General features: G+C 44.5%; 1 protein-coding gene across 3 annotated transcripts in view; it reads right to left on the bottom strand.

The window, feature by feature from the left end:
• PIK3R1 (phosphoinositide-3-kinase regulatory subunit 1) overlaps nt 1-19,032 on the bottom strand; it is an 86,544-nt gene extending 67,512 nt beyond the window's left edge. The window contains exons 1-2 of one of the 3 annotated variants that reach the window (XM_019929929.3): nt 18,894-19,032; nt 7,204-7,923 (exon numbers count right to left, since the gene is read on the bottom strand). In XM_019929929.3, the coding sequence (XP_019785488.1) occupies nt 7,204-7,537 (334 nt within the window). In that variant the 5' untranslated portion in view covers nt 7,538-7,923; nt 18,894-19,032. Of the gene's footprint in view, nt 1-7,203; nt 7,924-11,218; nt 14,045-17,946; nt 18,369-18,893 lie in introns of those variants that run through there. The other 2 variants (XM_033852913.2, XM_019929931.3) reach the window with 2 other exon arrangements.
• Between the last annotated feature and the right edge of the window lie 5,543 nt (nt 19,033-24,575).

The raw sequence follows: 24,575 nt of genomic DNA, 5'->3' as shown, positions 1-24,575 counted from the left end.
TTCTGGGCTGCACTACTGGGGAAACAGTACTAGTGAGAACTTACACCTGCGTTTTGTTTCTCCAACAATTCTTATGAGTAGGAATGGAGAAACTTTTACTGATCAAGTGTCAGTAAGAGGTTAAAATAAAAATACAGCCAGAATTCAGAAGACATAGCGTCTACTTCTTGTTTTAAAAGTAGAGAATACTGGGATTAGAAGGGTTATGGAATTTACAGAAAGCAAAGCAGAGTGGAATTTCTGATTCAAATAATATACCACAGGGATTTATATTTCACTTATGGCTACATCTTTACCATCTTGGATATCAGATTTGATCATCAAATTACAAATAGTCTTCTACAATACAGTGTATAAACTCACAGTGGGAACGTCAATACGCATCAAATTGTGATAGGACAGGAGAATCTATAAGCATTGCACAAAACAAGCTACCAACTGAGAAGAGATAAATAGATGAATACAAACACCCCCAAGCAAGAAACAGAACAGAGAAGGTATTCCTGAAAATGACAGCCATACTTTAGGTGGCATAAAGCCACTAGGACAAAGTTCTCCATGCAAAATTAAACAGAAAGATCTGCTGCTTGTTTGTTTTGTTTTTAATTGCAAAGTTATATTTCATCAGAACATTTTTTAAATGTACAGTGTATGGAATTATTGTAGCAGAAGCAAAATATCACGGTCTTTTACATCAACTAGTAAGTAGGAATGATGCGTTTATAAAGTATTCTGACAACATTTCATTAAACTTGATATTTTAGGGAAACTGTACCCAAGTAATTAAAATACAGTCAATTTCTAATTCGCTTTGACCTTCTCTATTTAGATTATTTTATTGAAACTGAAAACACTGTTTTGATACTGAATGCTATAAACTCAATCAAGACCTCAAAAATTAAGATATAATCCATCATGCAATTATCCTTCTCATTTCTAGTTAAAATACCAAGTTATTTTCTCCTATTTTAGCCTTCAAACCAATTTTACGTCCTTCCTCATGGAAATTTGTTAGCAACAAAGACACAAATATGCAACAGCCAGCTGTACTGCTAACATCTGCTTTCTTTTACTGAGAAAAACATGGATATGTAAATGGCATCTAATACTTGGTATTCTTATTTGCCAGAGGTACCAGATTCTCCCCTTTTTGGAAGCTACTTAGCATATAAGGTGCCATTTGTTGTTGGATTTCAGAATTTTGAACATTTATTTTCTCAAACTCTGACTTAGTGGAGAAGTGTTTGTTAATCAGAATTTTGCCTGTTTTAGACAAAGATGCATTCACCTACAAACAAGGGAAGACCGACTTCAAAGTTATCAAAGGATCTATTGACAACTAAGCTAAAAATTTAAAAATAGAAACACTTTTAACATACAGAATTCTACTTTCATGACAAAGAAAACTGTATTAGAACATCAACATTACCTTGGTGGCTAGTAAACAAAATAGGATCACTCCACTTACACAGCTCCTGCTCAAATCAGAAGTGTGAGGGCTTTATTTGGTTATACAGACATGGACATTGGACCCTTTACCCATTTTGGAAAAAAGAACACAGAGTGAAATCTCTAGAGCCAGCAGCCTTGATGAAAGCCTCTGAACATATATCTCACTTAAGTAAAAAAATATATATAATTTGCATACTACAGCTGTGATTCTAAATGACACATGCCATGGTAGCCTGGCAGAAAAGCTTTTCCTCAAATAATGTCTTATCTGTAACCCTGAACTTAGCTGTCACCGCAGCTCCAGGAAAGCGAGAATCAAATCCTTCCTGTCTAATGACAGAGAGGAGGAGGGAGGGAGGAGTCCTCTCCTCTCTGGGAGACAAGGGGACCTTCCTGCCCATCCCACCTCTGGGAGCCCTGTTAATTTCTAACATGGCTGGGCCAGCTCGGGGCAGAACCTTTCTGCTAAAAAGCAGCAAAGGCGAGAACACTTTCTCTTCTTCTCAATTTCCTTTTCAAATAACTGTGGATATGGAAATTGTTTATTAGGGTTACTTTCTCCTTCACATTTCTGGGGAAACAAAAGAATTAAATTTAAAATTAACAGGGAAAAAGTCTTAAAAATCAAGAATTTAGTAAGAAGAATAGAAACGCTGGTGCTCCTGAGAGGGAGAACTGTTATCATATGTAACTAAATGCCTGAGTGATACAGTCTGTCATAAGAGAACTGGTTAGGCTCATCTGATTTTATCAAAAATGATCACCACATTTGTTTTTTTCAGGCCTGCTCTTTAATCAATTATATTGATGACATCTTTCAGATGTCACTTCCTACTAAAACACGAAGGGCAAACACTTACATGTCGGGAATTTCCTGGCGGTCCAGTGGTTAGGACTCAGCTCTTTCACTGCCGGGGCCCGGGTTCAATCCCTGGCCGGGGAACTAAGACCCTGAAAGCCTTGCTGTGTGGCCAAAAAGAAAAACAAACAAACAAACAAATCCCCAAAGAAACAAACAAAGAACAGGTATATGTTTACATCTGGGTAAAAATCTCTACTGTTCTGATTAATTTTTCTGGTGGGTCAGAAATTAAAGACAGGACTCCAAGGCCCTGATCTTCAAATATCCTGCAACCAGGCCTGCTTGCTTCCCAAAACACAGTGATCAATGAAAAACAGGGAGTCAGCACCAAAGCCAGAGGTCTCACCCCATCACTGGGGGCGGTTAACCACAGTCCTCCCGCTTCACAGCAAAGTCTCACTTAAGCAGGAGAAAAGGTGAGGAAAGTTATGACAAGGCAGCTTCTGAACTAAAACAGAATTCATAAAGGCAGGAATTCGTGAAGCAAAGCAAACTACTTTCACAGGGACTATTTCTGTGAGTAACAGCAGTACGTTCCGACCAGGGGGCTCAGCAAAGGTGTATAATTTGGGATCGGGTCACCATCCTCTGCGACCTCTGTACAGTGTAGTCAATCTATGTGATGTATTACAGCCTTGCTTTCTAGACAGGGGGTGACAACCGTGGAGGGACACTCAAATGCTGAGTGTGAAAAATGGAAAAATCACGTGGCTGGGGAGACCATGAAAGCAAACACAAGCTGCAGGCTTTTCTCTTCTTCTGTTTAGAAGGAATTTTGATCAAAGTTTAAAACAGCCCACACCAAATGTGTGCTTTATGTTTTATATGTAGGACCAGCTGGGACCCACTGTCAGAGTCCAGAGTGGGAGCTGGGGGAGGGGTGTGCAGATGGGGGATGGAAGTGGGGATGAACTCAGATTCCTAAGTGATCTCTCAAGCTAGCAGATTTCAACATCCTATACAAACTGATGTGGTCATGGAATCTCACTAGGCTAAATATTCTGGATTAGTGTGACTTTAATCAAAGGCTCTCAAAATACTGTCTCAAGAAATAGTCCCACTGGACAGCTTACTTATGAAAGGAATACAGTTTGATTCTCTTATTCCTAAATCCCCACTTCCATCAACTCATTTCCTTGTGTCAGGGGAAATATGGAAGCACCGCTGAATGCAGAAAGAGCAGGAAGATGGTCTTTCAAGAGCTCCCCTAAGGAGCATGTACCACCCATTGTGCACCCCCATCACACCGTTCACCTGCACCAGACGGGGAAGAGGTTCTCTCCAAAGAAGGTAAAACAGGGCTTTACTGGGCTGTGGGAAAATGAAATGTGATGCTGATATCTGTGATTTTAGCTTCCATGCAAAGAGGAGATAAAAGAGGGGGAGGGACAGCATAAAATCTGTGCCCGAGGACACTTGCTGATCTTGACATGTGCTCTATTAACTTTGCTTAAGTGGCTGACAGAGTACACTCTCAGCTCAACATGCTTTCCCACCCGCAGAACTACCCGTCCTAGGAAATGGGGTAAAAAATAACAGCTTTGGAGACACAGCATGCAATGGTCAAGGCCAGGTCAAGATTCCTCAGATGTGAATGATGTGACTAACAATAAACCGTGATGTTTAAAAACAGAATGGGCTGTTTCAGCCGTGTGCCTGCACGAGACATACCAAGCACGTGGCTCACTTCCAGAGTCACGTGGGATGTGAAACAGCTGGATGATGCGCTTCCACAGCAAGCATCTGTCCACTTGCTAATCACCTACGATGCTGTTCTAGGTAACTGGGATAATGGAGAGACATCCAAGACCCCTGCCCTCACAGGGCTTAACAATCTACCAGAGTGAACAGATAATAAACGAACAATGTGGTAAGTAAATTCTAGAGTAGGTTAGATGATAAATGCTTTGCAAAAGCAGAAGGGCAGATTGTATGTGAAACGAGATGAGCAGAGCCAGCCTCCTTGAGAAGAAAGCTTTAAACAAAGAGTGGAGAGTGGGTCAGCTAAGAGGACGGCTGAGGAAGAGCTGTCCAAGCAGAGGCCCGAGGAGGTGGGAGAAGAACCGGAAAGGGCATCAGAGGGCACGCCGTCTCTCTCGGGTCCGACTTCATCTCTCATCCCTGCTTTCTAGCACAAGATAGGGGCTCAGTTCTATTTACTGAATGATTTAAACTCCAAGAAATACAAGATTATCCAATATACAAATTCAATCCAAATTAGGCCAGGGCTTCATAAGAAAACTGTATGCAAACTGGATGGGTGGAAGGTACATTCTCCTGAGAGGAGCTGGGGATCAGATCTTCAAATGGGTTTTTGACTCTCTTTTCCCCAAAACGTGAGACATCACAGCCTTCTTTCCAGGAACATGCAAGAAAAGCAAAAAGTGGGTTCTGTCATCAGGGGGAACTCCTCACACAGATGCTACTGTGGGCAGAATTTAAAGACAACGTTCTTTTAAATACAAAGAGGGAAGCTGGTGAGAGGGGCATAAAGGTAGGTTTATCCCACGCTCATCTCGGGGGCGTGCCCACTGTCCCCATAACACTCCCTCCGCAAAAGAGACCTGCATGTCACCTTCTCAATAAAATACAGTCAAACATGAAAAACAGGCTAAGTAAGGTGAGGGAGTAAAAAGGAAAAAAAGGCGAAAGAATTCAATTACAGTAAGAAGAGAAAAGTACTATCCTTTCTCACCTTCATATAATTTGTCCCTGCAAACACTTTTCAAATAAACACACCCTCAGGCAAAAGAAATTAAAGCCCCACAGGTTCCAACAAATAAGTCTGTCCTTACAACTACTTTCCATATCAATTTGACATGCAACTAGCAGGAGCTGTGGAATCCTCATTTCATAGGAATCATACTTAAATGAGAATGCAAGAGTAACATTTGTAGAAAATCTAATATTTAGTACCTCAACTCCCCACCCAACCCCCCATACTGTCTTTTCAACCTTTCAATTGCTCCTAATTTCTCATTTATATTCAGGCCTGCTCTAATACTTTAATGCCCATTACCGTGGGTCTCTTTCTTAAACTCTGCTAAAATATTTCATGTTACTCTTTCTATGTATTAAAAAAAAAAAGAAAGAAAAAGCTGTTAAAAATCTCAGTTGTTACCACATTACGTGAGAACGAAAGCGTTATAAAATAGTTTAGATCCTACAAAGAGAAAATCATTTTTAAGGAAAGACTTGCTTTTCCGTATACTATATCCAAATGAAAATATCAAATGCAATTTTTGTTTAGAAGCTATTTTTACAAAATCTTTTGGTCCCTAATCTTGACAAGGTACCCCTTTTAAATGATCTTTTCTGACCTGACTCAGATATTTTTATAAGTCTGTAATCTTTTGTATGCCAGGAGAAATTATATCATTTTTCCTTTTGAATTAGACTACATATTAGGAAGTGTATCTAACGTTAAAAATCAAAAGTCAAATTAAAAATATGTAGTTTGGTAGGAAAAAACAATTATGTATATACCTCCCCTCAGCTAAGTGAAACTATGCAAGAAACACAATGGTTGACAAAATTATATATAATTATATATATATATATATATATAAAATGACAAAATCGTAGATATATTACATATATACAAAAAACTTTCAGAGTCAAGTTTTTTTGATTCATCTAGAAAAAAACCTAACTTTTGCTTTTGAACTGTCAAGTAAAACGTATCATTTGAATATTATTTCTAAAGTACAGTATAATGTTTATAAAACAAGTATCCCTTTTGGGTTGGGATGGGAAGAGGAAAGCTCTTCCCTTCAAGTGTCCTTAGTGAGTTCTTCGACATTTATAAACTATTCCCAATTCCATTTACCCTTGCATTCTGCTTCTTCACTCCCGGTACCTCATTCATTTGTGCTAAAATAAGCCAACATTAAAGAAGACACGATAGGAACAGGATCTCTTCCAGAAATACACCGTGATGCCCACAGTCAGTTTTACTTGACACATAACCACCGCAGTTGAGTCCACCCATCTGAAACACATCTTTCCACGCCTTTCTCATTCTCTGGGAAAAAGATTATACAGGGGGAACAATGCTTGAGATTTACCAGTGAAGAAATGAATGATTTGACAAGGCTGTTAACAGCAAAGCGGAGTAAAAGGCTCGTCTCTGTGTGAAACTGAACAGAAGAAATACCTTAAGGAACAGCTGTGCTCAGAGCTGAAGTGGGGACCATCTCCAATGAACAATGAGTGGGCTTTGGATCAAGGTGTTTTCCACTTGAGAAAAATATTCAGTGATTTTTTTTTTTTTTTTCTCATGAAGGCCAAGCACACTATTGGCATTAATGCTACGGATGACACTACCCAGGCAGGAAGAGGACTCCCTGTGCGCCTACACTAACTACAGGATAGAGTTTCAGCTTCAGCAAGTATTCCTGGAGAGGAAACCAAGAGGTAGACACCAGGTTACAAAAGCAATGGTTTCTTCTCTGTTGAGTTCTGTGGTCATTTTATTACTCTCTCCATTTTCCATGCAGATCAAATTAATGTTAAATATACGTACATTAGACTTACCCTCTACTTTCCCAAAATGATTATTTAGGTATATAATACCAGTTACAAGAATAAGAATGCAAAAGGTGTTTAATTCCATGGCAACTCTAATAATAGTGTTTTGAGACACTAACTGAAAAGGTCCTCAGATATCACCACCCTAGTTTTATAACAACCCTCCACCCCACAAACACAAATTTCTAGCCATGTAATGATCGACCAAACTTTTATGCACCATACATAAATTCAGGTAAAGTTGCCAAAACAACTTCTGCCCAGACCGTTTCAGCCCAGCTCAACCAACGTGAGACTTTTCCTTTAAAAAAAAAAAAAAAAAAAAAGCAGTCATGAAGCAATCACTCATCAATACTGACCTTGCTGCTCACTGTCTGCTTCAGTTTTTGAAGAACCTGGTGCAACAGGAAGGGGTCGAGGTGGCCGGGGCTTTGGTGTGGGCGGTGAGATCTTTTTCCTTCCAATGTATTCTACATAAGTTCCCGGAAAGTCCCCCCTCTCCCCAGTGGTCTCGTTATAGCCATTTAACCAGCCGATTTCTTCAGGCCTGGCTTCTTGTCCATCACTGAATCCAAGAGCTACTAAGGACCCTTTATTCACAGTCAGTACGTCCCCCAAGTGCAAGTCAATGTCTTCTTCCCGCTCCTTTTTATAGTCATACAGCGCCCTGTACTGGTACCCCTCGGCGCTCATGGCTGCCGACCTGCGACCATGCGACAGCTGAGGCTGGCTGCACACTGCAGTCTAACCTGACGTTTCTATGGAAAGTGAATTCAGAGAGTGTGTTAAGATTCCTAATACACGTCCAGCAGGGGATAAAGGATAACTCTCCAAAGGTTTAAGAGGAGAGGTGATTGGCCATCCGGCCGTCCATCTGTCCTCCATCAAGGGTGTGACTGAAGTCAGGGCTCACTTCCTCTGTGGCCGCAGTCTTCCCACCGGCTTCCTTTTCAGCAACTCGTCAACACATTGACTCAGGGCTGACTCTCCCTTCGAGGCCCGATCCTTTCTGACACTCTTGTCACACTGTCCATCTGTCATCTGATTTGACTGTGGCGCACACCACATGCGAGCTGCACCTAGCAAAGGGAAAACAAGACTTATGAATCAACGGCACACTTGGCCATCTGTGTGAATCTGAATTTCGACTTCCATTCAACAAGTACTTAATCAACCTGGCAGACGTACACAGGCCAGTATGCTTTTGCTTGACACGGTATACACAACAAAGATTAGTGAGGCAGGCAGTCCCAGCCTTCTAAGAACACTCGGCAGCGTGGGAGGGATGCTGGAATGTGGCAACATCTCAGAGATAAGACAGGACACAAGGATCTATAACACTAGGTAAATGTCATAAGAGAGCAGAGACTGAATGCTAGGGAGTTCAAACAAGGGAGAGACCACATCTCACTGCAGGCATCTGAAGACAGAAGAGAACGTGTGGCATGATCTTAGGTACAGACGTGATGAAGCACTTGTCATATTCTGGGAAGAGCTAGAACAGGCAGACCGGTATGTGTGAAGCCGAAGAGGGAACATCACGTCCGGGTTAGAAAGATAAGCAGGGGTTGTATAACAAACATCACACACACCCGTGTCGAGTTTATGAGTGATGCAATCTACACTGGGGAGCTGGAAAAAGGCTTGGAGAGAGGGGAACAACAAGACCAGAGCGGCACTTGAAGAACCTCAGTCTAATCCTGGTGCGTGGAAGGGACTGGCGTAGGGACAGAAGAGGAGAGCCATGAAAGGTGTTTTGCAGCCATCTGGGCAAGTGGCCATGAAGGCATGAACCAAAGTGGCAGCAGAAGGTACGGAAAGGGGAGGACTGAAGTAAGGGAGAAAGAAGCATGTGTGGTACGTGGCAATGCTGAAAAATGGATCAAGAAAGAGAGAAGCACACGGTACTGGGTACTGGATCTTGGTTGGGGAAACGGACAGACTGCAGCATATGAGAAACAGGATGGCAGAGAAGCCAAGAGGAAGGGGCTCTTCCCAGGCTGGAGGGCTGAGCCAAGGTTCAAGGTACTAGCTGACTGCTGGACCTTAAAGAGGATCCACTCTGCCAGCTATTTTAGAGTTCATTTCTGCATGACATGAGATAATCAGAGAGATACACTGACCTGTATGTCTGTTTAGCAACATATTAGTATTTTTAAGCCAAAGAAATAAAGACACAAAACTTAGTACATAACAGCAGAGCATAGGTCATTTTGTTGGTACCTTCCTAGCAAAAAAGTAAAATAGAAAGTATAAATTGTACAGAAAATACAAGCACAAAATAAAAAGGAAAAACTTCTCTCTCTCGCACTTTCTCTTTTATCCCAACATTGATTACTGTTTTAATTTTACGTTGATTCCTTTCTTAAAAAGCAATGAAAATGATATATATTTTTTTAAAAAAGAAGAAGAAAAAGAAAGAAGCAAAAGGTGCCTGATCCTGAGTTCACAAGAAGAATGGAGCTACCAATATCAGGCAAAGGGAAGCCAGGAGGCCTGATGGGCTAACGGTGATGGTGGGCACCCAAATGCAAGCGTGGATCGTGGAAAACCTGGTCTGTGATTCAGGAGAGGAAACACACCTGAGGCTTGGTAATCAGCCGCATATAAGGCAAGGCCAAGCTCAATGGAATGAAGGAACTCAGAGGGAAAATATTAAAAGTAAAAAAAAAAAAAAAAAAAGATCCAAGGACCCAACATCAAGGTTCAATGAATGCCATTGAGGAGGGAAAGTCAAGGTCTGAAGACAATGCAATGTCCTGGAAACAAGGGGTAAGAGGGTTCAGGTAGGAAAAGGTGATCTCTAAGACTAAATCCTGCAGGGGCCTCTGGAAGTGGGAAACAGGCAGGGCTAGGTCATCTGGGGCTTTTGTCCATAGTGGAATCATCACGGACTTGAGAAAGCCCACTCTAGTCTAATAGTATTGAGAAGAGTAACCAGAGTTTAAGGAGTTAAGGAATAAAAAGAAAGTAGAGATGGCTGCAGATCACACTATGAAGATAAGCTCAGTGGAGGGGGAAACGGAAATGCAAGTTTTTTTTTTTCTTAAACTAGTAGAGGCAGAGGGCTTAGAGAGTCAGAGGCTCTTTAAGTTAGAGAGGCAGTAAGGCAGCTTGGATAGCTGCTAGAACAGTAGAGAACAATGTGCACACGGACACACTACGTGCTCCGTTCATTTCTCCACGTTATCTTTGTTAGAAAGAGGAAAAGCAAACTCAGCCAGCTTTCAGTTAAGCTGGCTGAACAATAAAGCAATAAAAACAATAGCCTCACAATTTCGGTACGCTGTGTCAAAGAGAGCTTTTATAAGTTTTCAAGAATGGAGCCCTTTAGAAGTTTATTATTATAGGCACTCTGCGGTGTAGGCATCTTAAGAAGCAAATCTAATCACAGATTAATTGTTATGCTGGCATTCAGAAGTGTAAAGTATTCAACTTTACATGGCTAAAGCCTCTTAGCTGTAATACAGTAACGCTCTTAGGAGAGTTACATATTAAAAGAAGGAAAAACAAACACTGGAGATCTTTGTGTAGCAAGAATATTAATTTGCAGTAGTATTCTACTTCGTATTTCAGTTGGCAGAGAAAAAAAATTAAAGCAGCCAGCAGAGCATATGAGAAAAATAAACTATGTTATGTTTGAAGACAGCCTCTCCTTTTGCTAGATCCAGAATCAAATTAAATATTCGCTGCATAAATTCACAAGAAAATGTAGAACTAGCAAATCCCATTTTTAGTACTAATGTACTCTGTTACAAATGAGACACAGAACATGAAAATTTACATATCCCTAAATGCCTGGAAACCAGGCAATATGCCTGAGAATAATTTAATTCCTCCAAATCTGCCTTGAAATTTTTGTTAGCTTTTCCTGGCAATGTATGTTTTTTTGAAAAAAAAAAAAATCCTCAACTAGTAGGCTGGGTAGATCTTTCCGCCAGCTGCTGCCTATGTCTTCCTCTATTTCAACAGCCCAGGAGGCCAGTTTGGTGAGATTCTTAACAGAATGGGGAGTATAATAATTCCCCTCTCTCCCTCCTACTCTGTCTACCTCAATTCCTCCTCTCCCCGCTACACGGCTCTCAGCAATCGCCAAGCCCTGCTCACAGCGCACCTATGTAGGTAGCTATGCACGTCCCTCACCAGGGGACACTGCAGTAAGAAAAGATCCAGGTCTGCTCAAGGTTTTACAAACCTAAAAACTGTGTTTACATTGGCCTGAGGCTAAATCCCTGCAAGGAGATAAAGAACCCTGAGGAACCCAAAGACTTCAGTAAGACCAGACTTTAGAGTAACAATTCCCGCCATAGATGCCAGAGATCTACCTGTCTCTACAAAGTCCCCCTCCCCCACCGTTTGTAAGAACCGCCTTACTTTCTGTGCAGAAGAATCCTATGCAGAACTCTGGGCCCTCAACTGACCAAGAGAAGCCCAGATCTTCTATGACTCTTGGACCATAGGCAGCACACACCACTCATCTTCAGGGACTCCACCGTCAAGGCCAGGAAGACCAATCCAAACAGTCCAAGGTCATCCATGATGCAGTGCCAATTAAGAGGGAGCGCTGGGCTTCCCTGGTGGCGCAGTGGTTGAGAGTCCACCTGCCGATGCAGGGGACACGGGTTCGTGCCCCGGTCCGGGAGGATCCCACATGCCGTGGAGCGGCTGGGCCCGTGAGCCATGGCCGCTGAGCCTGCGCGTCCGGAGGCTGTGCTCCGCAACGGGAGAGGCCACAGCAGTGAGAGGCCCGTGTACCGCAAAAAAAAAAAAAAAAAAAAGAGGGAGCACTGACTAGCCATGGGGTGGTGAGTGGAGCGCATGCCATGGGGAGGTGCAGAGAGGCCTTGGCTAGAGGGGGGCGGCCCTCCCCTGCTACACAGTGTACACTTTCTCCTGACGGCCATGCCCATTTTAATGGCTGCCACTGTCGTCGTCACTAAATACTGGAAGCTATAGGTGTATTAACCCATTCAATCATCACCATCGAATATTCAGTGGGAGCTATAGGTGTATTAACATGTTCAATACTCAAGGTAACCATGAGATGGGTACTATCAACATTCTCACTTTACACAGGAGGAAACCGAGGTGCGGAGAGTTTAGTGTCTTGGCTGTGATATCTTGGCCATGATAACACTCACCAAGGGCGAGGTGTAACTAGAGTTCAAATCCAGGCAGGCTGGCTCCAGAGCCACCACTTTTAACACCTTAAAACCTACTGCCCAGGGCTTCCCTGGTGGCGTAGTGGTTGGGAGTCTGCCTGCCGTTGCAGGGGACGCGGGTTCGTGCCCCGGTCCGGGAGGATCCCACATGCCGCAGAGCGGCTGGGCCCGTGAGCCACGGCCGCTGAGCCTGCGCGTCCGGAGCCTGTGCTCCGCAATGGGAGAGGCCACAGCAGTGAGAGGCCCGCGTACCGCAAAAAAAACAACAACAAAAACCTACTGCCCAAACTCAGCTAGCTTGCTCGGATGCCCCAGGACGGCCCAGATATATACATGGGGTCAATGGTGCGGATTCCTCGCTTGCACGCTCTGACCTCTCAGGTTTATCTTGAAGGTCTGCTTGTTGCTCTCTGTGACGATGGCCTTACCGATAGTGTTTGTGACTCTTTCACAAAAACACCTGCACAAAAAGAAGCATTATAACTCAGCAGGAGTGCCCTCAGTCTGAGACTCAGCAACTTGGACCACACAGATTTTCTTCCAAAGAGACTTCATTAAGATGCATCCTTGCCAAAGAAGTCCATGAACTAGTGAATCAAAGAATACTGGGCACATCACTTCTGGAAGGCTGCCCTCTTCTGGAATCCTGCCCATTTCTGCTCTACAAGCTTCAGCTTCTGTCACCTACATGCTTCTTGGCATCTATGCCCCCCGCTGCTACCCCAGGCCCCTCACTGCACAATTTCTAACAGCTCAGCTCCTCCTTGGGGGGGTATGTGACGCATCGTCCACAGTCACCAGGGCTATCACATTTAGAGGACTGGCAAGTTCTCTTTTCTCTCACCCTCAAATTTCTCTCTCACCCACAGAGCAGAAGACTCAGCAGACTGGGGCACTGGTAGTGCCTAGATCACTCTCCTGTGATCAGTGTGGAGCTGAAACTATATGGTGCCCAGATCCACAAGCTTACCCCTCCAACCTCTTTGGCTACATACACCTGTTCATTGAAATGTTTCCAGCCAGCTTCAACAGAATTATTTCCCCAGTTAAGATTTTTATATGTGGATCATCTAATGTTTTCAAATAACCAAGGCAGTTTAATGACACGTGCTCCAAGACAGTGCATAACCTAAGTTACTGTAACAAAAGGTATAAAGGAGTCCTAGGAACAAATAACAAATTAACTTACTCATACAGAACATCATATGCAGCAGTTCAAAAGGTCCTTCACGGGAAAAATGTTGCTCCTGTTTTTCAAGCCTTTTACAGACTGCCTGCAATACCATTACTCGGAAGACAGATTTTTCTCTCTCTGCTAAAACACCAACCAATTCCCATTCTGTTCCTCAGAATAAAGTTGTTTCTGATGCCCGACAAGGAGCAATCCATGACTTTTTAATGTACAACTGCTTGAAAGTAAATTTTCAATTTAAACCCTCTAACCCGCAGGCATTTGGGCAAAGAACCAAACAAAATTCTTTGAAAAGTCCTCTGACTTTGTTGACTTACTCATTCCCCTTTCACAAAGGACGGGGATTTAGCAAACTTGGTGGGGAGGCAGGAATAAAGGATATTTTCAAATCACTTTAAATAAATCAAGAATATAGCCTGATCGTGTGATTCTATCCTGCCCTGAAATCAGCACTTCGGCCCTGGGTCCCAGCACAGAATGGACTTTCAATCCAGCTGCAAAACTACAGAGAGGTTCCTGGGGCCCCAGACCTATCATTCACCTCTCCATCTTCAGTGTGGTAGCTCTGAGTAGGGCAAGCTCCCTAACTAAATCCACACAGCCTTTTTAAAAAACAAAAGGCACAATTCATTATTTAAAACTCTTTTTACCTTTCAAAGAGTGTCCTGGAAATCATGAAAATCAAACTGAACAGTTAAAATTTCCTACTAACAAAATGAATTTCAAGCTAAAATGATGGGCTCAGGGCAACATTTTATGGCATGTAAATTTTACCTCAATTAAAACAAAATAAAATGATGGGCTCGGAGGAAGCCCCAAGCCACAGTCCTCAAGTATCTCCATTCATTTTTCAAACCAACCAGAATGTGTCCCAGGCTGCTGCGCTCAGGGCTGGGTCTGCACTGTGGGGGGAAGCAAGGCACCTAGGGCACAACTCCTGCCCGCCAGCCCTCTGGGGGTTGGGGGTATGGGGGTGGGGGGACAGGACAAGCCCCGGTCAAACAACAAGGACACAGGGCTCTGCAGAAAGCAAAGTGATGGGATAGCGGAGCACTGCCGAGCGACAGAGACACAGGTCCAGCTGGAGGCAGTTCTCAGGCTCAGTAGTCACCACAGGGAGGCTGTGGCTTCCAGAGCCTGAGACACATATCCCATCACCCAGAAAAGGCCATGCGATGGACCATTCTAGCTCTCTGCGTCATCCCGGGGAAGAAGCCCTGAGGAGATGGCCATGGAATGGGAGGACTACAGCAGACAATCTAGGGTCCCCCCTCTTGTGAAAATACAATGCTACTGTGTAAAATCCTTAGCAAGAAGGCGAGTACAAGCACTGGGTTTCACCCTCAAAGATGCTTGTCCCCATTGGTGCCTAAATTTTTAAACTTGGGCAAGTTACTTAAACCTCTCCGTGCCCCTATTTATTATGAAGAGTAAAGGAAATTATTTATACAAAGACTGCACTCCATGCTTGATAATTAGAGCTTGCTTAACACCAACACAGTGCTTCTTAGGGGCCAGGCACGCTTCTTCCGGTTTTGCATATGTCAATTCATTTAATTACAACCATCGTGGGTATGATTACCATCTCCATTTTACAGATGGGAAAGTAAGCACAGAGAAGTAAAATAATTTGCTTTAAGTCACATGGCTAGTAAACCACAGCTATAGTACTAGTATTGTTACTACTGTCATTACTATTAATATTGATTGCCACTTCCTACCACTTATACAATTCATTTTAAAACCGGAACATTTGCCAAGAATTTTCTTTGGCCCTGCCTCTAAACGCTGCAGAGTCTACTGAAAGAATCCTCAAGCTAGCCAAAATCAACCTCTCCACTGTTTCTTTAACTTCTTTTCAGAGTAAATAGATAGACAGATAAGGGCTGCTTGTGGACTTTGCCCATCTAGTCCTGAGGCAGAGGGTGGCTCTATAGAGGTCAGGGCAAAGGAGACCTGGGAGGGGCCAGGGCTGTGTGAGAGGGTGGTATGAGGCAGGGGGTGGAGTTAGGGGACAACACTCCTCTCCAGCAGGGTTTGGTGGCTGCTCCCTAGCTGCCCTCAAAGAGGAAAGGTGACAGCACTCGTGCGGTTCTCCAGGGACTGAAGGCAGCAGCGTCCTCCTGTTACAGCCCTGGATCCTGGGGCTGAGCGCCGGGGCTAGACCACTGGGGGTCCAGCCAAAAAGGAGAGGGGCAAAGCAGTCCAGCCCGGCCCAGGCACCTTGCCTTCTTCACTCTCTCCACCCACTGCTGGAGTCTCCTCACTTTTGCTAGACTCCTGTGATCGCGGCACTCGCAGTACTCTCTGGGTGATCCTTAACATGAAAACTATTTTGATTACAGGTGCCTGGGGGTACCTATTGGATTCATTTTAAGGAAAACAATGTTGGGAGGATACAATCTCCAAAGATGTTTTTATAGTAGATTTTTTTTTTTTAAAGCAAAAGGTACACTACACTCATTCTATCCTTTCAAATAAATAAACAGACAAAACCCCTAATATCACCCAAACAGACAAGTTTAGGAGTAATTACATAGTCTATTTTCAGCTGCTTTGGCATAACGTACATGAAATGGCCTTTAATTGCCACTCTCTTAAGCAAGTAATTCCAATAAGAGGGTTGGCAGAACCATGGCAGGTAATCACATTAGGGTGTAGGTGGAGGAGACGGGGGGAAAAAAACAATAAATAGGATGAATATTTTTAAAATCAATTACAACATAAGTTTTTTATTAAAAGCTGTTATATAATTGATATTATGCCTTCTAAGGTAAAAACGAAGTGATAATCTCTTCCTTCCATTGATAAGTAACTTCTTGTTTTCTGAGGGCTTCAGTAAGATGCTCCATTCTCTTGCCTTCACTGGCAAATCCCTGTATCCTCCAAAAGACAGAAGAGCTGTGGGGAGCCCACCTAAATGTATAATATACTGAAAAAGGCACTTCCCTTTTTCTTCTGCATTGTGTATACCCCAGTTGTGGGAGAATTAAAAGCAAAACACCAAATGCAAACATGATCTCAGCTTTCTATATTCTACCTGACCATGAAATCATTTTATTTTCAATGTGCTCACTGACCATCTCTTTATTCACTAAAACTCATTTTGCATATGACAAAATGCAAACACAATGAGAGCTGAACTAGAATTGTTTCTGTTTTAATGAGTGTGTGGACAACCTTTCAGAGTGGATGCCTTTTTAGAATACTCCCTTGAACTACCTAAGAAAAAAAAAGGAGATTCTGACGAACATATTAGCCTAAGAATTACGGGGCATTCATGGAAAATTTTAATTAAATATATGGGCAACACTCTTCATAACACAAAATTTGAGTAAGTGGAGCAGGCTTGCACTGAAGATACCAAAACCCTTCAAAAACCAGCTTAGACGCACTTAACATTTCCAGCAAATAAATGCGTACTACCATCATCACTGTCAGTAACCAAGATACGTATCACCTATGACTTATTGTACCACTTCTGTTTCCCAAAACCAACTTAATGTTGCGGGGATTTACTGTTCTTAATGAAGTGAAATTTAAAGAAACAGCTATGGAAAGACAATATAATTAATCAATGAGAAGTGAAATGCTTTTTCACACTGGCTATCAGCATCACAGAGGTGAAAAGACACAGTGATACCGTCATTTTATAAAAACAGATAAAACAGCAGATAGTAGTGTGTACAATGCAAATTATCTGCTATGCAACTGACAAGAACAGGTCCCAAATCAAGATGAAAGTTATAAAGCAAATGCACATCACACTTTGAAAGCCAGTATCAGATATATAAAACTTTCTTCCAACCACAACAATCTATACACTTCTATGGAAAAAGTACAACTCTCTAGTTGCAATTGTCATATAAAAGCTGAAGAGGCCAGCAGTGACATAACCCAACACTTCTGCAAGGCAGGGAGCCTCCTCCACCAGCCTTTCCAGTTTAAGCCTGATTCTGAACCAAACACACCTTCCCAAACTGAAGAGGGATCCCCCCCAAAATCACTCAGGGTATTTTCTTTGTCATGACCAAAACATTCCCAAAGTTTAAGAACTTTTGTTTCTAAGAAGACTATCATCTATGCTTTTTGAAAGCTGTTTATTTCAAGGCAGTGTAATCTATCAAAAAATTATGGCTATGAGGGTGCTTTTTTTCTCTTCCAACGATAAAAGATGTTTGTGGCCTTCTGTGCAGAAGTCATCAAATTCCTGATGATCTGCCCCATTACTGATAGCCTGTCTCAGAAATAAACTTGTCTTCCTACTCTGACCTTTTCTAGCTAATACCTAACCATCTTTAAAGCTGCCAAACGCAAGACAAGATAATGAAATATTAAAAAACAAACAAACAAAAACCATTCCACACAACCCCTGGGTCACTTACTTTGTGAATGTCCCGCCTAACAACTAAAACTCCAGCCCCATCACACTGAAATGACAATCTTATGCTGCATTCAAAACCCGGAACTGCTTTATCCATTCGTACTTCGCACTGACAAAGAGGAAAAGAACTGAAAAAAAAAAAAAAAGCCCCCCAAACCCCTATCACTTCTAAAGTCACAAAACCCCCAAACAGAGTAACTCATACTCAGATACCAACAGTGCTGCAGCTCCAACCAGGGATTAACGGTGTAAGTGAGACCTTTCTGATCTTAATTGCGCCCAGAGAAGCAGAAGAATTTCCCCAAATCCAGTCCACACACATTCTGCATTCAACATGTAACAGCCATTCCGCTCACACCCTTACATTTCATGATCGAATTCTGGTTACCAAAGTACATTTCTGCACTGGAGCGGTTGGCCTGAGCTTTCCTGTTCTCTTTGTCTTGTGATCTGCGGGGCAGTTTCTGTCCTTGGGAAGTGAGTGTGAGAACTGTGGATTCCAGACAATTCCCCACGATCTTTCAGCTCGGGTTTGCACGCTCTCTCGCTCTCTCTAGCCGGCTCCATATTGCTGGGCCGGTCCCTCCAGCCTCGCCCCGCGTTACAAAAAACCTGGATTTCCGGGCTGTTCCAAGACCCCATTAAGTCTGCCTCCAACAACCTGCCCAGGCCCGGTCGGCACCACACGCCGAGTTAGGGTCCCAGCGACCGGCCGCCCCGAGGCGCACTTCCCCCACCCCGGAAGAGGAGGGAGGCGAACTTCGGAGGGCGGGGGCTGGGGGCTAGCTCCGGGGACCCCCGCCGCCCCGCTCGCCCCGGGGAAGGGCCCGGGCAGCAACGCGGGTGCAGCCGGAGGGCGCGGGGGAAGGCATAGCTCCTTCCCGCTAACGCAAAGGCAGCGATCAGGGCGCTCTCCTCTGCTGAAAGGCGCCGGAAAACTGCAGCAAGGCGACAGTGGGGACCCACAGAAGCGTGAGGTGACGGAGGGGTGGCGGAAGCCCGACTTCGCCTGCAACTCCAGGGACGAATGCGCCCGGCGGCACGCACAACCCGCTCGGAAGAGGACTAGGGAAACGGGAGCCGCGAGGTGGCCGGGAGCACGCAGGACGCTGGCCGCGAGTAGGGCCCGCGGTTGCACGGCGGGCGGGAGATGCCGGCGGCAGGGAGGACGGCGGCCGGCTCGCTTCCCCCGGCTCGGCTCTGCAGAAGAAGAAGCGGCTGCTGGTGACAGGAAGAGAGCGGCGGTAGCCGCGCGCGCACGCACCGCCTCCCCCTCCCGAGCACACACCCGGACTCGCTGCGGCCGCCTACCTCCCCCGCCGGCCGGCTTCCTTCCTCTGCGGGGCCCAGGCTGCAGCGGCAGCCTCTTGCGCGCACGGCTCCGATGCGCCCCTGACCAGGCTCCGACCCGCCAGCCGTTCCCGACCCAAGCTCGCCGTCTCCCGACCCGCTCCCCGCCGCCCCGGCCGCGGCCGCCGCTTCCACCAACTCCGCTCCAGCTGCTCGCGACTCCTTTCCGTGCGCCGGCAGCTCCAGCGCCCGGCGGCCGGCCCCGCCTCCGGCCCCGCCCCTCCCGCCCCGCCCCCGAGCCCGCGCCAACCGGCGCCCGCGTCTCCGCCCCTCTCCGCTGGCCCCGCGCCCTCCGCCGCCGCCGTTCACTTTGCGGGCCCCCGAGCCCGGCGGCCAGCCGGGTGGAGCTCCGGCCCTGCGAACCTTTCCTGCTGCCGGGCTCGCCTTCCGCCCCCAGCCGCGGGGATGCCCTGGGCTGCCGGGCCGAGCGCTCTGGCTTTGCGCCCTCCGGGCCGGCCAGGCTACTGCCTGCCTGCGGCCGAGCCGGCTGCCGGGCGTCTTCGAGACCAGAGGCGGCGTGTCTGGGGAAGATCGAGGACAAATTCAGACTTAGAAGCTGCGTCTCTAAACGCAGTGTCTTGAAACAAACCCCAGCCTCTTTCGAGCCCCCAGCGCGCCAGCGGAGTGGCCGGGACGGGGAGGACTCGGATTCCAGGCTCGCCAAAGCCGGGAGGCCCTGCAATTCATGGCCTCGCCAGCGCGGCCGCGGGAGTGGGCGGAAAATCCTCGCCACCCCGCGTAGCGCCTGGGGGTGAAGGAGGGGTGAAAGGGTGAAGCGGAGGGACGAGCGCCCGCAGCCTGCCTAGAACTCCAGGAGCCTGGCTGGCACTGCCGCCACCGGGAGCCGGCCCGGCCCGCCAGCAGGGCAGAGTTTTATGAGGAGGGCGCACGCTGGCTGATCCCTCGCAGTCCTGAGATGACAGAGCAAATGTAGGTCGCTCAGGCAGACCGTGGCCCCTTGGTTGCTCATGGGGTCGGTGGAGGAAACTCATGTGACTTGTACGGTTCCTTAAATTTGTTAATTTTCAAATGCACACTCTTCAGCTAGTCGTCATTATTTTAGTTGCTCAAGAAAAATCTGACGTTGATTCGAACCTTCCTCTGACAGTAGGATGGGATGCCAGCACCCTCTGTTCCTCTTTCGCCCGTGAAAACATGTTGAGTCCGCTTTTTAAAAAGCTCTTCCCAGATTCCTCTTCTGTGGTTTTGAGACCTGCACCCGCCCAGCCTACTTGCCCTAGAGCCCTTTTCCCAATTTCCTTGCAAGAATATTACTTTTTTTTTTTTTTAAACCAAGCACTTAGACTTTTGTCAAACTTTGAATTTGGTGCTTTATTCCTCTGGGCGTTGGAAGTAAAGAATATCCTGAAATTTATTGACTGTCCTAAGGAAATATAATCATTCTTAAAGGTGACTCACATTCTAACGGACAAGTTAGTTCTACTTTAGGGTCTTCAGGCCCTTGCATTTTTGTTATTACAGCATATTTCTTGAAGTGGAGATACAAAAGCAGACAGATACTTGTCTTGTTTAAGAATCCACTTCATCTAAAAGTAAATATGAAGTTTACTAAGCTACATGGTTCCCACCCATCCTGTGAAATGAAGGACCTCATATATTGTTTGCCTGAGCTTTATAAATGAAATGAGGTGTCTCACCCTGTGAGAGAGTTACTTTGATCCGGTCCAATAAGCTGAGATGTAACTGCTGTGACGTTTGCTGTATTTCCTTTAGGCTTGCGTCTGAAGAAACCTCACCAGCTGTCTCCTTTTATACACGATGAATTCCTGGAAAGACATTTATATACTGCTATAATGGGGTTCTATTCCCCCCAAACCTAAAAATAGCATGAAATCCTTAATCAAGCTTCCTTTTCTAGATAGACTTCAACAACTTATTTCCAGTATATGTTGTTTTTTTCTTTAATGTGTTTCTGTCATATTTGAACACATAGTGTAAGTCCAAAGAGTGTTCCATGATAGGACAGTATGGCTCTCTTTCCATAATTGAATAAGTTTAGTCTTTGTTTCATCTTTATTAAATTGATACCTCCCCGCCATATCACTAATATTCAAATTTTTATCTATTTTTATTTTCTATTAATTTCTATGAAATAATTAAAGCAAAAGTCACCAAAACAGCAGTATTCAAAATTTTTAAAAATAACCTTTTCCTTTAATCAAATCTTATCTGGACTCCAAAAATGTAACTGTTATGAGAAGCCATGTGGTGAGACCAAGGGCGCCTCTAAGTCTTTGGACCAGCCATGGCATTACCTCTTGGGAATTTGTTGGAAATGCAAATTCTCTCCTCAGTGAATCAGACATACTGGGGATGGAGCCTATGGGTCTGTTTTAATACACCTTCCAAGTGGCACGCTAGGGTTTGAGAACCATTGCTCCAGGCCTAAGGCATCTGGGAACACAAACTGAAACCACTGCAATAAAATGCTCAAATAAACGCACAAACACTACCATGCAATCAGTAACGGCGCAACTGGTGGATGAGAGCGGTCCCACCATCAAAGAGCTCAAAATGTCAAAGGAGGTACAGTTTGCCAGAGGGAGAGAGGGCTGTCATGCATCATTGGTGACAGCAAAGGTGGTTTGGAAGGCAGACCTATGGGAGTTAAGGACCCCTAACACCAAAAGGTTTTCAGTGGCCACAGCAAGCTGAGATGTACCCTCCCAAAGAGGACCAGTAGTACATTCTCATTTGCCACCATCACTCCAGCTACTTCAATAATGTGAGTGCTAGAATAAGCTTCCATTAGACTTGAAACCCAAGTCTGTAGTTTAGGGTTCAAAATCAAAATAAAACAAAGGGCTTTCCGGGTGGCGCAGTGGTTGAGAGTCCGCCTGCCGATGCAGGGGACACCGGTTCGTGCCCCGGTCCGGGAAGATCCCGCATGCCTCGGAGCGGCTGGGCCCGTGTGCCATGGCAGCTGAGACTGCGTGTCCGGAGCCTGTGCTCCGCAACGGGAGAGGCCACAACAGTGAGAGGCCCTCGTACCGCAAACAAAACAAAACAAAACAACAAAGACAAATGCCTTCGAGCCTTACTTCTCATAGACCAGCAGCACTGACACCATCTAGGAGCTTGCTAGATATGCAGAATCCCAGACATGCATGCTGAATCACAATCTGCAGTTTAATAAGGTCCCCAGGTGATTCATATGCAAGCTAAACTTCGAGATGCTCTTACACAGGGGCCCTCAATTTTGGAATTGCCTGGGGAGCTTATAAAAATCCCAGTGCCTGGATTACACAACAGATGGATTATATCAAAATCTTTGGGGGTTGCAACACAGGCATCAGTAGCTTTTAAAGTTCCTCACGTGATTCCTGACAGTTTGAAGCCAGGTTCAAGAACCACCATCTTGAAGAATCCAGGTAGGAAAGGTACCATCAGGAAAGCCAGCCGGGGAGAGACTGGAGCCCAAATGGCTGGTCTTAAAGGGAGCAGCTGGTACTAGAGTTTAGCTGACTGTGGCCACGCAGGAATGTGAGCCCAGATTTGCCAGGCCTCCCAATTCTCAGAGAGAAGCTGGAAATCCAGATTTTTACTGGGCAGTTTCCCAATTATTAAATGATGGCAATTCACTCAACAATTTTTGAAACCTGGGTTAGGCCACATAAGCGTTATGACAACCAGTAGTTTATAGTTTTAGGACGCTGTACATCATAAAATTAAGTGGGCCAAAAAAAAAAAAAAAAAAAGGAAGCACACCCAAGAAGAGAACGGGCTTGTTGGAAGGTCAAACTGTTGCTCTCAAGGATCATGTATTTTGAGTCTTCTGTTCTCTACAACACCAAACATTGCAGGCCTTCAATGGCTGAGAACTGGTAATGGGTGAGATACCAGTGCTAGCAGCCCTGGGGCAAAACACTCTGGAATTTTGTCCAGTATTTTTATTTTCCCTATCTCCTGCCCTGATAACTGAAATGGGAGAAAAATCAATCTTTGTATTACTTAGCTGAAAATGTTCCCCTCTTTGTGAGCTAACCAGGTTAAACACATATTAAGAGAAGCATGAAAAAAAATTATTGGCTGGAATAGCGCTTCCTAGCAGAGGGAGAATTCAGAAGGCCAACAGTTTTAGAATTCTCATTCTGTTATTTCTGAGCTTGTACCTGCTGTTAACCACGTTGAGGTATTAGAAGGAGAGGCAACTTCCTGACTGTACCCCCAGAGAACACGTAAGATCATAATCACCTGTACTCAGAGTTCCCTGGTCATAATCTGTGGTCTGGGCATTCTTGTCTCTTTCAGCTCTTCAGTCCTCTATACTTTGGGAATAAAACTAAATAAATCAACCAGCAAGCAATGGAAGTAAATGAACCAACTTAGTGATAGTTTCAGTTAATTCTACTCTGTATCTGCTCTCAAAGTCCCCTGTAATAAGAAGCTGGATTAAAAAAAAAATTACAACACAGTAATCTCAGTTGATAAACTATGAGACACACAAACAAAATTTTGTGCAGTTATTTTCCTGAATGCCAGGGCCACCTTTATTTTTGTATAACTCCGGCAAATAATAGACTTCCTGGTACACAGTGGGCACTCAGTAAAGGAGAATGGTCTGGAGGTTTAAAGGAAACTCAACATGAAATTCTTATATGTGCAACTGTTAAAGGAATAGAATGCAAGTGTTGTTCAGATAGAACCTCTGAGGGCCTAAGTCAGAGCCAGACTTGAGGACGGAGCAACAGGGTCACAAATGCTGCCAGTCTACGAGTGCTGCTAAAACATCACCAGGCTGGGAGCAACTGGAATGCTATGTGCAAGGAAAAATGAACCTTGATCCTGGTATCCTACCATATAAAAAATTTGCCTGGAAATGGATCATAGACCTACATTTAAAAGCTGAAACTATAAAACTTCTAAAAGAGAATATAGGTTTAGAAAAGATTTCTTAGATATTAGGACACAAAAACATGAACTATAAAAGGAAGAAAACCAGTAAATTGAATTTCATCAAAATCAGAAATGTTTGCTCCTTAAAAGCCACTGTTATGAAAATAAAAAGCCACATCTTAGAGAGAATATTTGCAAAATATATATCCAACAAAGGACTTGTATTTAGAATACGTCAGGAACCCTCGCAACACAATATTTTCTTAAAAAGCAAAAACAGTTTTTAAAAATAGACAAAAGATTTAAACACTTTACCCAAGAAAATAAACGGATGGCAAATAAGCTCATGTATAGAAGAAGCTCAACAACTTTAGTTATTAGGGAAATGCAAATTAAAACCGCAATAAGAAGGAATTCAAATAGATACTTGTATGCAATGTTCAGAACAGCATTGTTCACAATAGCCAAAAGGAGGAAACTACACAAGTATTCATGAACAGATGAATGGATGAACAAAATGTGGTACCGACATGCAATGGAATATTATTTGGCCTTAAAAAGGAATGGAGTTCTGACACATGGAGTTCTAACCTCAGAAACATCCAGAGTACATGGTGGTGGGGAGGCTTGAGGGATGTTTCATCCTGGCTTTGGAAAACCTTACTGAAGTGTCCCAGGCACCCGCTGGAATGTGCCCCTCCCTAGTGAGCACAGTGTTTACAAGTCCCACATCACAAACGTTGCGCCTGGTTCTATTTCACTCTTACTCTCTGACTCCCCTTTGTG

The sequence above is a fragment of the Tursiops truncatus genome, chromosome 3 (genome assembly GCF_011762595.2).
Source record: "Tursiops truncatus isolate mTurTru1 chromosome 3, mTurTru1.mat.Y, whole genome shotgun sequence".
NCBI lineage: Eukaryota > Metazoa > Chordata > Mammalia > Artiodactyla > Delphinidae > Tursiops > Tursiops truncatus.
The sequence above is the reverse complement of the archived record's forward strand: the minus strand, read 5'-3'. Positions and strand labels throughout refer to the sequence as shown.